Source organism: Quercus robur, chromosome 3, assembly GCF_932294415.1.
Source record: "Quercus robur chromosome 3, dhQueRobu3.1, whole genome shotgun sequence".
NCBI lineage: Eukaryota > Viridiplantae > Streptophyta > Magnoliopsida > Fagales > Fagaceae > Quercus > Quercus robur.
The window spans coordinates 57,507,737-57,524,443 of NC_065536.1; the positions used below are offsets into that span (position 1 = coordinate 57,507,737).

At 34.9% G+C, this 16,707-nt stretch overlaps 1 protein-coding gene across 1 annotated transcript; it reads right to left on the reverse strand.

The window, feature by feature from the left end:
• Window positions 1-4,207: 4,207 nt before the first annotated feature.
• LOC126718531 (uncharacterized) lies at window positions 4,208-12,926 on the reverse strand. The gene is made up of 10 exons (XM_050420789.1): window positions 12,748-12,926; window positions 11,884-11,952; window positions 11,625-11,734; window positions 9,425-9,543; window positions 9,202-9,299; window positions 8,080-8,167; window positions 7,859-7,993; window positions 7,636-7,744; window positions 7,060-7,199; window positions 4,208-4,612 (listed from the first exon to the last, which is right to left on the reverse strand). The coding sequence occupies exons 2-10, from the start codon at window positions 11,943-11,945 to the stop codon at window positions 4,568-4,570; spliced, it is 906 nt and encodes a 301-aa protein (XP_050276746.1). The 5' UTR covers window positions 11,946-11,952; window positions 12,748-12,926; the 3' UTR covers window positions 4,208-4,567.
• Between the last annotated feature and the right edge of the window lie 3,781 nt (window positions 12,927-16,707).

A 16,707-nucleotide genomic window follows, 5' to 3' on the forward strand; every position in this document is an offset into this window, starting at 1 on the left:
TATCATCACATCAGCTACTCCCAAATTGCATTGCAGGTCTCAACGCGAGTTACTCGTAGAAAGAATCACCAAAGATGAGTTCATGCTATATGCAATAGTGGCAATGAAAATCCTTTGGATAACACAAGAGGATGCTCTGGTTTCAAACACTAAACCCAATTCAGCCAATTTAGGGATATTTAGGGATCTTGATTCTTGGGCCATTGCTCTTTGAATTTTCAAGGCATTAATTTAGATTGAATGATGCTGAGAGGTCGTTATTAAATACACTTTTGTTACACCAACAAGCTCAATACCATCCATAATTCCATATAAACCAAAAAGTAGTTGAAAACATCATTGTCTAAGATGACATACCGTGAAGATTTTAGAGGTAGTCCTCCCAATTTTTAAAAATCAGTCTTTAATGAGTTTAGAACAACCCCTCCCCCCACCCCACCCACACCCCCCCCCCCCCCCCCACCAAAAATAAAAAAATAAAACAAAAATAAAACACAAGTGATAATGAAATCACAAGTTTAGAACAAAATATGTGATTCAAAAACACTCCTACCCCCTTACTTTTAAGTAAGGACAAAACTTGGGACAACCAAGTAAAAATAAATGCCTGTAAGATATGACCACTCTCCCACAAACCCAGATCTTCAAAAGAACTCTACTTATTAAAATAAAATAAAAAGTCCCAGAAAAATTCTATCCAAAACAAAAACCCATGTTAAGTTCAATTTCAATTCTAACTTAGAGTGGAAAAAAGTATCTTATCCTTATTCCATAGTTCATGTAGTTTTTATCATCTCTTCTCTATATATTAAGAGGATTCTTAGAGTTAGTTATTGCCTTTTGTACTATCAAAATTACCACTCTTATAAAAACACTACAAAATATTACATACTACACTAAAAAAAAGTAAGGGCATATAAGAAAATTTGAATATTAATTTTAGTAGAAATCGATCATATCCAAAAGAAATCCAAAGATTTTCAAATACCACATTCAAATTTTCCCTAAAACACCCCCACATCCCCCCCCCCCCCCCCCCCCCCCTTTCAAATTTATCAAAAAAAAGAAGAGAAACCTGCTTTCAAATCTTTAACAAAATTTTCGGATACAAATCCATAAAATTTCAAATTCCATGTCCAAACCCAAGCCACGTTCAGATGCTTATAAATAATAATTAAAAAAATAAAAAAAATAAAAAAACACACACAGAGACATTCAGATCTTTAATAAGAGTTTCAGATAACTACTACTGATAAAATTGAAGTTAGAAATATGCAACTCAAATATATGTTTTGAAATTCAGATTCTTTATTAAAAAAAAAACCACATTTAGATCTTTAACAAGAATTTTGGATTACTACTTACTATAAAATCTGAACGAAGTTAAAAATCTACACGTATATGTTTTGAAATTCAAGCTAATTCCAACTCTATCCCAATTCAAACCATTATCAAAATATATAACTCTCCACTCTTTCACATTTCAAACATTTAATTGTATAGAGGTTGACAGTGATTTGTGGGCTATGGAGGATTCTTGGTTGGTGTTCATAGTGGCTAATTTGATGTGGTCGTAAGCCCATATTGGAGGCTGAATCGGGTTACATCATTGCACAACTATGGAAACAGAATTTGAGTTCTAGCCAAGGGGGTTAATTGGTGGGTTGTTTGTTTGGAGGTATGGGTTTTTAGAGATTTTGTGAGCATGTATTGTGTTTTTTTTTTTTTTTTTCAACTTTTTTTTTGGTAGCTATTGGCTTTGAATTCAAGTATATACATTTTTTTTATGTGTGTCATGTATTACATATTACAAAATTGAAAATTTTGTGTTCGAGAAAACATGAATTTGTTTGAGATAAAGAGGTTTGGTGATTTTTCTGTGTACAAGTTTCAATTTGTAGATCAAAAAATCTAATTGGTGTTAATTTAGCTTACAATGAACACTTACCATTACTTTGGTTTTATATGCATTTATTAACTTTATAATGTATATTCTTATTTGCAGGACTTGCCCAAGGGGTGCATTGGTTGATTTAGATTATGACTTTAGAGGGATTAAAGAAAAATAAGAAGAATTACATAAGAACCTCTTTATCTTTCCTACCAACTTCACATGCATTTTTTTTTATGAGAAAAGCTGAAGATCCCACCGGATATAAATTTTTTAGCCCTGAGGTAAGTCAATATGAAAAATTGTCATTTTGTTAGTTTTATTTTTTTTGCTTAGAATATTTTTTTAATTGATGTTGTATGTGATGTTGAGTTTGCAATTTGGTACTCTTTTTAGTGAAAATATACAAGTAGTCAATTTGCTGGAATGATGTAGCTAAGTTTTGGATTTCAGGCATCCAGAATTTGAGGCAACCCCAATGAAGAGGAAGAGTGCCCTAGAGAGTTTAATGATCCATGGCTTGGAACTAAAGTGATCTATTAGCATATATTTGGTATTTTGTCCAGTGGATTTTGGCTGTGGTATTTGAAAAATTATCTTAATTCTGTAGAAAAGAATAGGTTGCAATGGTTGAAGGCTACTACAACTTGTGAAATGTTTTTCATGTCTAATATTTGTCGTAGATGCTCCAGAAGTGTAGAGCCTTTTTTTTTTTTTTCTATTTCTTTAAATGTTGAAATTTTCATTAATTTTAATTTGGGGTTTATGTGTTTTCTAATGAAGTTTACGCGTGTGCCAAACACAGAAATTAATTGAACTGTGTGATGAAATCTTTTTTTTTTTTTTTTTGAGTGTGACCCTGTGAAATTTTATTAATGTAAATCAACCAAATCAGATTGTAAAACAGGAAATAGTTGTAGTGAGACATCTTCCATTCACACTAGAAAATTTGATATGTGTATAGCATATTTAGCTAGACTATGAGCTATAGAATTGCCGTTTCTCTTAGTGTGAGAATAAAACAACCTTTCAAAATTTTTGGAAAGCACCTTCACATCCTCTATCAACAGACCTAGCGGGGCTAAGGAGTGCACCTCTGACTTTAAAGCATGAATAAACCCAAGTGAATCACCTTCCAATATGGCACGTCTGAAACCCAGTTCATGCGCAAATGAGAGAGCTATCATCGCTGCCAATGTATCAATCTCATCGGGCTTGTAAGCCTGGGGAATTTTTTTCGAGCAAGAGGCCAAAACTGAGCCATTATTATCCCTGATAACCACTCCAACGCCAGACATATTAGCATCTTTGAATACGGCACCATCGAAATTTATCTTGACGAATCCCAGTGGCGGAGTCTGCCATCTATTTCCACCTCTTCCCTCCCCTGTCTCGGCTGGGTTTCAGTTACATGCAAATTGGTATGGCACTCTGTCATCACTGCTTTTGATTGTTCAGCCACCTGATGAAGCAATTTGGCTTGTAACTGCAACTTGACATTATTCCGCTGGTTCCATATTGTCCAAGCCGTAAATGCAAAGGCATATTATTTATGGACAAAAAACTAATCAATCAACATTCACATTAGAAACAGCACATTGAATGGATGAAATTTATGGAATACTAGCCTCATTGCACGCGCTTCGCATGTTCATGATGCTCTTTTTTTTTTGGGGGAGGGGGGTTTAGTATCATAAATTTCTATTTATCACAATTTCAGATTTAAGTGTATGTTCAATTATATTATGCATTTGAGAATTACTGATACACCGTAGTGTTATAAGGCTAGCTTAAAAAATGAACACATGCACACAAAAATATAATTTCAATTTTTCTTTCGTTGTTCATTTTTTGAAGTTAGCCTCATAACACTATGTTGTATCAATAATTATCAAATGCGTAACATGATCAAACATACACTTAAATCTCAAATTGTGATGAATAGAAATTTATGATACTAAACCTCACAAAAAAAAAACAGAAGAAGAAGAAAGAGCCTCATGCACACACAAAGTGCATGCAATAAGGCTAGTAAATAATAATAAATTGTACGCACATTGTGCAAGATCTCAATTAGTAATTACCAAATATGGAGCATGTCCCCCTGTAGATATAGAACTTGCACTTAGTGGTATAGGCGCATGGGTTGTACTAAGAATATTGCTACAATTTTGGGAAGAAAACAAGCACAAAAATGGTTCAGTTTTCAATAATGATACAAAAGTTTAACTAAACAAAGTCCGTCTAATAACTCAGTTTCAACGGCCTCAATCTCATTTAAAAGCAACCATTGATAGCTAATTCCCATAACACAAGTGCAAGAACAAGATTCATTCATTTCTTAGCAGCAGCAACATAAACAAAAATATCTGAGAACAAAAAGATTCGAGAAAGCTACTATTGTACAGCCCCTTATCCCAAAAATAAGGAAGACAATTAAAAGCTAAAAGAAAACTACATAAAATAAAGAAAAGCTACCATCGTATTAAAAAAAAAAAAAAAAAAAACACTTTCAACTACAATCATGACTCATGAGCTATCAAAATTTTTATCTCCTTTGGTGATTCCCTCTTTGCCCACGGAGCTTTGAAACATACTCTACATCCCCCCTAACAAGGATATTTCTTCCATTCCTGGTTTACGGGTCAAACAAGTGAAGCAATATGCTACAAGCTCTCAGTGGATAACCTTTTCTCTTTCATCAGCGTCTCCATGCTCAACCTGACAAGTAAAGGAAGCAATTGAAATATTTTGGGCCCTGAAATCAATGTAGCTACTGACAATTTACAAAAGTAGAGAGGCATGCAAGAGCCAAATTATTTGTAAAAGCATCCGTAGCAACTGTTGCAAAAATTATGCCATTTTACCACACCAAAGACCTACTTTATTATTTTACCACATCATTTTACAACATCCCATTTATCAGATGTTTTATCATTCAATTTTATACATTAAAATAATATTTACTACACATTAAAATAATATTTATTACACATTAAAATAATATTTACAACTCATCAACACAATCAACAGCCATCACACTACTGCCAACAACCAACAGCCACCACCACACAACCACCACATCCTCCACAACCAAAAACACAACTCAAAGCAAAGCCAAACAAATCCAGCCAAATTCCACAACAAACAACCATAACCCTAACCCAAACAACCCATCAAATCCCAGCCAAATCCTTCACGACCCAAACAAATCCCAGCCAAACCCCAACCCAAACAAATCCAGCCAAACCCCAGCCAAATCCTCCGCCACCCATCAACTGCCTCAACCAATCACCGACCCAAAACCCCAACCCAACCAACCCATCAACAAACAAACAAGTAACCACTGGACCAAAACCCACAACGCTGCCGCAACCAACCTCGTACCACAATGCCGCCGACCCAAAACCTTGACCCACAACCCATAGCCCACCAGCACCAAATCGGAAGCCCCACCACCACCACCACCACCACCTCAACCAAAAACCCCGACAAACCCACCGCCTCCACACCCTCACCCACACCCACTTCCAAACCCAAAACCTTCATAATCCAAGTCAACCCAGACTCCGAACCCACCATCTTCATCATCGTCATCGTCATTGCCGACCCACACAACAGACCCACAGCGATATTACTCCCACACCGACCCATAGCCTAGCCTATCCGAATCCATCAAACCAGAGCCAAAAAAAAAAAAAAACCATTGCTAGAGAGAGATCGGCATCGGCGTCGGCGTCGGCGTCGGCGTCAGCGTGGAAGTGATCGTCGGCGTCGGCATGGAAGAGCAGTGCGTTTGAGAGGAGAGGATTGGGGTTTACTAGGTGAGACTGACGGAGAGATGAGAGAGAGAGGAATAAAAAAAGAATAAATCATATGCCACACATGTTCTGTACCGTGGCAAATTTGTGACTCTACTGTAGCATGTTGCAAAAAATATGAGATATGGCACATCTGATAAATGGGGTCAAATGGTGTTTGGTGTGGGATGTGTGCCAAATATTTAGCATTTGGCACATATCCCACATTTGCTGTGGGTGCTCTAATAAAATTATGTGAGTGAATAGTGAAGCTAATAGTTCAGATAATCATCAAGAAAATGTGGTAAGATACCATTAGCTCGCTTCACTGTATCCACTTTTGATCAATTATTTCCCTTTTTTTTTTTTATTCTGAAAATTTAGTAAGAGGTTAAGGGGATGCCCCCAAAGTTCACAAGAATATTGCATCCATTTTGATATACCCAAACTATAAATTGCAAGGGAACCTAGGTGCAAATAAGATGATTGATGCTGTTCGATGTTCAGGGTATCTATTGACCAACTCAAATGGGATTTCAACAGAAACAACAATCCAATGTTTTAGTGCAATTGCCAAAAAACTTCTCACCTTCACATGTGGCTATAAGAGTAATTATTCAATACTCTGGGGGTACAAAGACATGGCATTCCCTCTTCTCACATAATAATAGGTCCCACTAAGAAATATCATGATGGGATCCCGATCCACCATTCATGTGAGAGGGGTTCCCATGTCTTTGTACTCTAGGAGTACCTAAAAAATTTCCCTGTTCTAGACACTCAATTATAGAGCAGTAACTATTTTTTTTATAAAATCTCCGTTAAGAACTCTCCGATAATTGCCTCAAAGAAATGTCCATCAAAATGCTCTGATAGCCTCATATGGAATTCAATATTCCCCCCTTCTCTAAAAAGAAAGGGTGGAATGAAGGAAAAAGCTGATATTGCCCATTGTTTAATGGAAGATATCATTCTCCCTAAAGTGACTGAATATAAGCCATCTAGCTGACCCCAAGTACATGAGAATCCGATTAACAGAGTAACATCCTAGGGCAACAATCTTATGATCATTAGTTGCATATATCATGCCTGCACAATCACCATAGTTTTAAGTAATAGTGCTACAGTTTCCAGTGAAAGATTTCTACTCCAAAATCAACGAAAAATCTGTGTTTTTGCATATCAAAATGATGAAGGGCTCTTTCTTACCAGTTCCTCAAAAAAAAAAAAAAATGATGAAGGGCTCTTAAGTTCTTTATAAAATGAGAATCCCCATACTCTAGGAACAGTCTTTATATGAATGAAAGGATTGCATATCAATGACAATATAACAAGCCGGTAAAAAACAAAAATGTCATCTATCATTACCTCAACAAGCACCCTTGCTCTCTTCTTCGATTTGCCATCATGTCCATCTTTCTCAAGCTTTCTCGAAGCTGAGGCAGTTTCCTTCCTCAATCTCTTTCCAGCAACCGGTTCAACCTTTTCATCATCACTATCCATCCCAACTGCATCATGAAACTCATTTTTCTTATTTCATTTGAAAAACACACGTAAACACATCTCAGAATTCTATCAGGTACTCTTGTCCCATTATTTTATACACCAGTAAAAACCAAACCCCACAATTTATGCTTCAACTTCAATATTCAATATGCACGTAAACTAAAAATGAACTGCTTGGGGTCTGCTTGTTTCAGCTTATTTTTTTATTTGGCTAGGACAACTTTTTAAAGCTTCATGTTTTCTAGGTACAGCTATGTTCACAGCTTACTTTTAAACAAAATAAGAGAATGAAAATAAGCTCATCCAACCATACACTTACTTGGTGTAAGTAAATATATAAAATGTGCATGCAAGGGCAAGCATAAAATCAAGAAACATTTTTATTCAACATTATTAAAAGAAAAATAATTGACACAAAGTATCTAGTGACAGCTTTACCATTGTCATTGTCCCTCCGAGACCGAGCAATTGCAAGACCACCAAAATCTTCTATATCATCTTCTATATCAAGATCTTCATAACCCTCAACATATTCTATCTCAGGCTCCTGCTCATTGCAAGAACAAGATACAGGGGTTTGATTCTCTCAAAAGTAGAACCTTCAATAAATGACCAAAGCAAATTGTTCATAATTAAAACAATAATATCAGGCAGTTCATACCATCTCATCTTCATCTTCACTAGCAGCCTGACCCTCTTCTATATCAAGAACTTTATTGTATTCTTTAACAGGATAGTTGTATATGTCACCATAAACTCCTTTCTGAAGGCGTTCTAACAGTTCTTTTTCAATACTCTGCAGAAAAACTATAAAGTCTTAATGAGAGCTGTAAAAACAACACAGAGTTGATGCACACCAGTAGCATGAGGCTCATGTATAACCTTATCCAGTGCTGCTGCCTTTTCAGCCTTTTCCTCTCTTCTAGCCTCTCTTTTTTTCTCCTTCCTTGGCGTTGTCATTATTTTCTCCCTGTTAGGCAACAGAAACAATTTCCACCATAACAAAGCATGCCAATGTCAGAGGACACTATTTAACATAGAAAGGTTACAACTAGATCCCTTTCAACATCACACACACAGTTCTGTGCACAGGACAACTCACCTTTTACATTTACTTATTTCTTTTTGCCTTCCAAACTAAATATCTCACCATGAATAAGATTTTCTCACTTTTTTGATGACAAGGAACCCCGGAGACCATACAGAGTATCATGTCTTTTTTAATAAGATTTTCTCATTTCAATGTCACTTGTTTGGTCAATAACATAGTTCATCCTGATTCCCAGAGCAAATTAAACTACTGAACACCTATAATGCACTACTGGCCTAGATCTTTGCTAACTAAGCAAAACTAACTTCTGTCTGCTAATTAATGACCATTTTCTTATAGTCTGTCTACTTACATTTTTACCAAAAGAATTATTCATAAAGTATTTTTTATGAAAGAAGAAATTGTTCTAGTGATAACTGTATTCAAATCTGAATAAGCCTGTGCACTACTTTATTCTTACTGTTTGAAATTTTTGGAAAACAAAGTGTTAACATAACTTACACGAGGGGTTTTTAAACCATGACCACATCTCCAAACCATTCTTATAGGGAGAGGATGTGCCATTTGAGCTAAATCTCATTTGGGGTGGGGGGGAGGTAATCTTCGAGTATAAAAGTGAGACCCAAACATTTGAAGATCTGCAGTACTCCAAACCTCAAAATTTTAGCACACGGCACTTTAAATTTTTTATTTTTAAGTAACATCTTTTCTAGAAAACACAACTATTAATGGCTCCTTATAACTTCAATAATTTCCCACTAGTTTTTTTTTTTTTTTTTTTTTGGGGCGGGGGGAATAAACAGGTTTACTTATCAAAAATAAATAAATTCCCAAAAGAAACCAAGTAGAGTACCAAAGACAATCTTGTAGCATGTTATAGAACAATATTGTCAGAAAAGTAAACATTTCTGGTAGTTAAATGGAAAAAATTGCAAGCACGAGAAGAAGTGAACCTTGTTTTCAAAGCAAGCTTCCTCATGCGTATCCGCATTTGAGTCATCTTGGTCAATCGTTGCTTTGTTTTGTGCACAAGAGTCTTCTGCCAATACATCTGTCAAGTCAAAAAGGGGAGGTCAAATTAACCCCTTCCAGAACTGATAATCAAATCACAGTAAATAATCCAAAAGTTCAAATGTAAATAATCCAAAAGTTCAAAAGCAATCTAGTGTTCAATACCAGATGTTTGTCTATAATCTCAAGTGCCTTCTCATAATTTCTGGGCAACTTAACTCTCTCCCACAATTTGTTTGGCATATGAGCTCTTTCTATAGTTTTCATATAAAGATAGAAGACTCCTGCAGCAGACCAACACAACCATATAAAAACACCACACATGACGTTCATTAATACACACACACACACACCAATCGATGTGCGACCACAACACAGTCCACAAACACACATACTAACAGCACATATAGACAGCCTCAAATCATTATAGCATATTTTTTTCATATTCATCAACTTATTTATTTATTTATTTAAAAAAAAAAAAAAAAAAAAAAAAAAAAAAAAAAAAAAAAAGGAAACAGAAAAAGGAAACAATAAAGTTCAACTCAACAAATCCAAAAAATCATATTAGGCTCAATTGGGTGGAGGTTTCTGTTTTCTCAATTCCTATAACAAATTAAGGATTTAACAGGTTAGTTTCTTCCTCTACCTGCTTCTTCTCAGTGACCCAAACTTATCAATATAATAACAATTCAAAAACATATATGTAGGTTAATGCCTTGAAGAGTGAGATGGTCCCAATAGGGGAGGTTAATAATGTTCATACCTTGGCAGAGATTCTTGGTTGTCGGATTGGGTCTTTGCCTATGACCTATCTTGGTATGCCGTTGGGGGCTTCCCATAAGTCCCCTTCTATTTGGAATCCTATCTTGGAGAAAATTAATAGGAAGTTGTATTTGTCAAAAGGAGGTAGACTGACGCTTCTTAAGAGTACGCTCTCTAGTCTTCCTACTTACTATTTATCTCTTTTTACTATCCCCTCGCATGTGGCTAATAAGATTGAGAAGATCCAGAGGGACTTCATGTGGGGGGATTCGAAGGTTCATTTGGTGGGGTGGGATAAGGTGTGTGCTCCTAAGGCTAATGGAGGTTTGGGGATAAGGAAGTTAACTACTTTTAATAGAGCCTTATTAGGGAAATGGTTATGGCGGTTTGGGGTTGAGGAGACTCGTCTTTGGAGGAGGGTTGTAGCTTTGAAGTTTGGGGAAGAGTGGGGGGGATGGTCTTCCAAGCTAGGTAGGGGTGTTCATGGATGTGGTTTATGGAGAAGTATCCGAAAAGGTTGGGAGGTTTTTAGCAAATATATCCGGTTTGAGGTAGGGGTGGGGAATAGAGTGAAGTTTTGGACAGATCAGTGGTGTGGGGACTTACCACTCCACCTATCCTTCCCGGTAGTGTATGGGATTGCCACTAATAGAGAGGCTTCTGTGGCCTCGTCTCTCGAACGGTTGGGGACCGAGGCTCGAAGAAGCTGGAAGGTTCTTTTACATAGGGATCCTAATGATTGGGAGATGGGAGATGTGGATGATTTCCTTCACACCTTGGCTTCTAATTTACCTCAATCTGAGCAAGGTGACCGTATGATATGAAAATTGTCGAAGAAAGGAGATTTTAACATCCGCTCGTTCTACGATAGGCTTCGAAGCCCCTTGCCTATTATCTTTCCTTGGAAAGGTATTTGGAAGGTTAAGGCTCCTACGCACATCTCTTTCTTTGTTTGGACTGCAACTTGGGAGAAGATTCTTACAGGGGACATTCTGCGATGTAGAGGTTTTGATTTTGTTGACTGGTGCATTATGTGTCGTTGTAATGGGGAGATGGTGAATCATTTGCTTCTCCATTGTGAAAAAGCTTATCAGTTGTGGAGCTTGGTTTTTAGATCCTTTGGGATTTCTTGGGTCTTGCCTAGATCGGTTGCAGATATGCTTTTCGGTTGGTGGAATTGGTTTGGAAAGTACTCTTCTAGCATTTGGAATTCAGCTCCGATGTGCCTTATGTGGTGTATTTGGAGGGAGCGAATTTGGCGGACTTTTGAGGACAGGGACAAATCCGATGACCAATTGCTTGCTTATTTTTGTGGTTCTCTCTTTGATTGGTCTAGGGCTTGGGGACTCACCTCTAGTGACTCTCTCCCTTTGTTCCTTAGTTCTCTCCTTTGTAATTAGCTCTTTGTTGTTTTCCGTTTGTTTTCTTGTCTTTTTATTCTTCTTTTTGTTTCTTTCTCTGTACCCTTTGCCCTACCTTATGTTTTCATGGGGTAGTTTCTTGAATATACATCTTTCTTATTTATAAAAAAAAAAAAAAATCACCAAAAAAAAAAAAAAAAACAAATGACAGAACAAGAAGAAGGGTAAGTGAAAATTACCATCATGGTCACGAATGGTGGCATAGCGACTATTAGCAAGCGGGCATGAGCTCCGGTTACAAATTCCGGTCACGTTATAGGGATTTCTACAGAAATTTCCAGTTGTAATTCTACAAAACATACAAAATAAACCAAGTTTCAAAACCCACATTATTACTAGCCAGCCACTATAAACAAATGGATCAGAAAACAAAATTGACAAATTTATGGGGAAAGGAAAAAAGCAATGGTTTTTTGAGCTTAAGAAAGAGAGACTTACTTGGACATGAAACTGCAGTGGTTGTGCCTGATAACCTGCCATATGACCTCATCGTGCTGCATCTTTAACCTGATAACGAGACCCAGTTGGGATCAATCTAGCTAGTTTGATTGCTGGAAGTTTGTTATATTCGAGCATTAAGTTAAATCTGAGTTGCTGTCAGATTATCCTTTTTTCTTTTTCTTATAGAAGTCAGGGGGTATTTTAATAGTTTTTTCATGAAGGGTTTCCAGCAGCTTTGTTATTAAAGCAGTTTGTAGCCAACTTATGAAATAATTAAAGTTTATGGAATTTTTATGCATCCAAACCCTATAACTAAATCCTAGAAACCTAGAGGAATCTAGGTCTTTCATTTTCTTCCTTTTCAACAAATCTTGATTATAATCAGTCAAATAACCTGAAATGCTATTACTTTCAGCTACCACCCAATTGTTCTACTTCAGTAACCAATCAGATTTCAGTAGAACCTTAGAAAATAAAAAATAAAAAAATGTACTTTTGATATCAAGATCCTTTCCAAACATTGCCAGGGCCGGCCCTTCCCTTAGGCGAGTTAGGCAATTGCCTAAGGCCCCCAAGTGGAAGGGGGCCCCAAAATTTTAGAAAAGAACCAACCGGGTAGTAGATGGAAAAAAAAAAAAAAAAAAAAAAAAAAATTAGTTTCAAATGAATTACAAAAATAATCTGGCACATCCTTTTAACCAAAAAAACAAAAATTTTGGTAAATCCTATTAAACATTAGTTCTAAACAAGATCATTAACCAAAAAACAAACAGATAAACTACAAATCCGGTCTAAGAGATTAACCACAAAACAATCACAAATCAAAACAAATAAATCCACTCAAAACCCTAAAAATTTTACCTTTCACTCTAGTCTGTGCTCTCCGCCTCTCTCTAGTCTCCAGTCTCCACTGTTCAGTCTCCAGCTGGACCGCCTCAGCCTCTCTCTGATTCTCTGCTCTCCGCCACTCTCAAGTCTCAACTGCTCACCTCACTGTATCAGGTTCTGAGGTTCAGGAATCAGGTATAAAATTATAAATATTTGGGCACAGGGCACTCCATTCTATTTGTTAAGAACTTAAGATAACTTTGTTGATTTGGGCCCTCCCTGGCTGGTTTTGTAACTTTGTTTATCACTTTTCAGTTTATCATTATGGCTGGCTGGACCCTCCCTGGACTGGGCATTAAGTTTGGGCCTTCAAGAGTTTTTTTTTTCTTTTTTGGGGGGTTCTTATTAATAAGTTTTGTGTCAGTGTTATGGCTGTGCTTAAATTTTTGTTATGTTTGTGCTTAATTAGTTGAAATTTCTAAAAATTTGTTATTGTTTAGTGAAACTACAACAATACTTTTTATACTGGCTTCTGAGCACGCGCTCATAGGCTCTTCTATTTTTTGGGTAAGGGTTAATTTTGAGCATTTATTATAATTTGGGATTACTTTATTTTCCAATCACAAAAAAAATCTAAAGGTGTGATGAAAAAATTAAAAATATCACAAAATCTAGCAAGTGAAATAATTTTTTCATTACACCCCTAGATTTTTTTTTTGTGATTGGAAAATAAAGTAATCTCAAATTATAATAAATGCTCAAAATTAACCCTTACTCAAAAAATAGAAGAGCCTCTGAGCACGTGCGTGAGCTCGTGTTCAGAGGCTAGTATTCCATAATTATTATCATTTTTTGCCAATTTTGTTTATGTATTAATCAACGTGTTATTAATTGGAAGATGATGCTATAATTTAGTATTAACCTATAGGGGGAGGAAAAAAAGATCCATTGAATAAATCTTATAAATAGTGCATATAATGAAAATGCATAATGAAATCATAACAATAAAACTACTTACAAAATACATGTGGTGACCAACGAAATATTTAACCAAAAAAAAAAAAAATGTTATATGTGTAATATCAATCATTCACAAATGTGTAATATGAATGGACAAACATGTACACTTCAACTGGGTATAAATAGAAAATTATAACATTAAAACCAAAAAATAAAAAAGAGCCTCATCACACATGCTCCTATATATCATCCAAATTTTGTGTTGCTTCTAATGTGAATGTTAATAGATAAATTTTGAAAACCTTAATATAATTAGAATTTGAAAATGTAGAAGATTGTTCAAACTGGGTTTGTGATTGAAAAATATAAAGCAACAGTTCAATATTGTCATGTACTTCATTTTTAGATCTCTCTGTTAAAGTGGCCCAACTTCCTAACAAAAATTACCCTGTAACATATGGAGAATCCTGAAGAATGAGGGGTCCTAGTTAACTTGTTAAAGAACATCGGTAGCATAAAATCTTGTTTTTTTTTAATTAAAAAAAAAATCACCCACCATACATATGTAGAAGTCAAAATTTCCAAAATAAACATGCAAAGGTAAACAGAAGCATAGATATAAGATTAGGAATTGACAAATAAATAATTTCCCTCTTCATTTGAAAAATAAAATAAAATAAAAATGAAAGAAGGGAACACCATAGGTACATTGTAATTACACATTCAAAAAATAATTCAATTATTTGATTGTTGCTTTCCATGATTCAAATGTAATTACACATTCAAAATTAAGTGGCTCAAATGTGAAACATGAGTAAGAAAAGGAAATGTAAAAGTTTGGTAACTTCTTCATAAAATCTTGGGGTTCATGCAATCTTAACACTTTCGTTTGGCTATAATCTAAAATCCTAGATTGGCATCAGTCATCGATCTATCAAGGTCGCTTTATAGTGCTTTCAGTTGAAACACATATCTGCAAACCACAATGTGAATGGAATAAGGATGTTATTATCTTTCTCAAGAGTTTTTGGTCCAAACAAAGTAAAAGAAAATTTTTGACAGAAAATTTGAATAGATTGAACCGTGCAAACATACCTTTTAGTACATGTTTCCCAATAGTGATAATGCCCATTCATCCTCATCTACCAATTTGAAGCCAAAATCCTTTCATTCAAAATGGCATGCAAAACGTATTAGATCAAATTAGACGCCATAAAATTATATCATAAAAGTAGAAGGAACAAAAGCAAATATCATAGGAAATAGGAATGAGATCAAACTTGCCAGCACTCTTGAAAGTATAAGAGATTTCGCAAATTGGCGGAGGAAATGACAGACTCTTGAAATCAACATCATTAACAATTTAAACAATGCAATTAGAATGGAGATGGTAATGAGAGTTTTTTTTTTTAAAAAAAAAAAAAAAAAAAAAAAACGTGAAACATGGGAAATAGAGAAGTTTGAATAATAGACTCTCTTTTTTTTAATAAAGGTAATTGATTTTTTTTTTTTTTTTTTTTTGCAATAACGGCAGATGTGTGTGTTTTTTATTTTTTATTTTTATCAATTATAATGGCAGATATATTCACAAACAAACGTGTGTTTGTTTTATATATTTATTTATTTTTTATAAATGGATAAAGCAATTTGAAAACCATAAAAAAAGTGGTCCTATTTTGTAGGCAATGTTTTAGTGCAAGTTAAACATATATTTTTACCTGACTATCCTTTACTCTTGTCTCTACTTAAACATAGGCTGTAGAGGTATTTTGGAACAAAAAAAAAATCTAGTCCAAACAGGTGTAACCCCTTAAATTGTAGTATAGATAAATCGGGTTCTATTTCTCATTTGCTCTACACTTGAAAGTTATTTTTTTTTTTTTAGTCTTTATAAATATATTGTTTGATTAGAAATGTCTACTAGAAAATATGCATTTGGATATGAAAAACTTAAAAAAGAAAAAAAAGAATAAAAATTAATTGAGTCTAAAAAATGATCAATGGATAAATTTGTTATTAGTAATAAACAAAATATAACACAAAATTTAGATAAAAATATCACAAATGAGCAAGAAATTCACCAAAATAATTTAGAAAAAATTGATGTTCAATTTTGCAATACAACAAATCTTGATAATGAACTTCAAAATAATTTAGAAGAAAATGAAAATAATGATGAAAAACATAATATAAAAATATTAAATAAACATTAATTTAATTAATATATAAGTATAAAAAAGACCCCATTTTTAGTTCTCACTTTAGGCCCCAAAATGTCTAGGGCCGACCTTGTTTCCCTCTCATCCTCTCTCTGCCTTAACCCACGTCACACCGTGCTCTATGGCTGACCACCAAGCTTTCCTTCTAAACCTCCATAGCCGGAGTTTTTCAAGCTCATCACCTCCAACCACGCACCACTGCCGAAACCCAGCCAAAATCAAATCACGACGACCACCACGGCCAAAACCCAACCAAAATCAAATTGCAACAAAAACCCAAAAGCCTACCAAATCACAAATCAAATCACACCCACCGAAATCAAAGCACAAAACTCACAAAACAACCAAAATCACAAAATGAAAACACTGAAAGTGAACCCACTGTTAAAAAAATATATATTGGTTTTGTTATTATATTTTAGAAGAAGAATCATCTTGTTGAACTAATTTTAGATCCAAATTAATAAAACACATACCACAAGCAAGAATGATAGACTGAAAGCAAAGAAAAAAAAAGTGTATTTCCCATAAAAGTGTTTTTAGAAAATAGAAAGGGTAAGCAAAATATAAAAACTATTTTCTTCATAATCTTAAATAAATAAATAAATAAATAACAAAAAATCACACACCATAATCTGGTGAAGTCTCATGAGCCACAATTTCACCTAAGATGATCGTCTGAGTTGAGAGGAAGAGATTTTCATAGTCTTTGGCTCGGCAACACAATCTTCGATTTCCTTTCTTGATGTGGTTTTTGCTCGCTCCTCTTCTATCAGCCTATGCGACGTATAACGAGAAATAAAAGGAAGAAAAA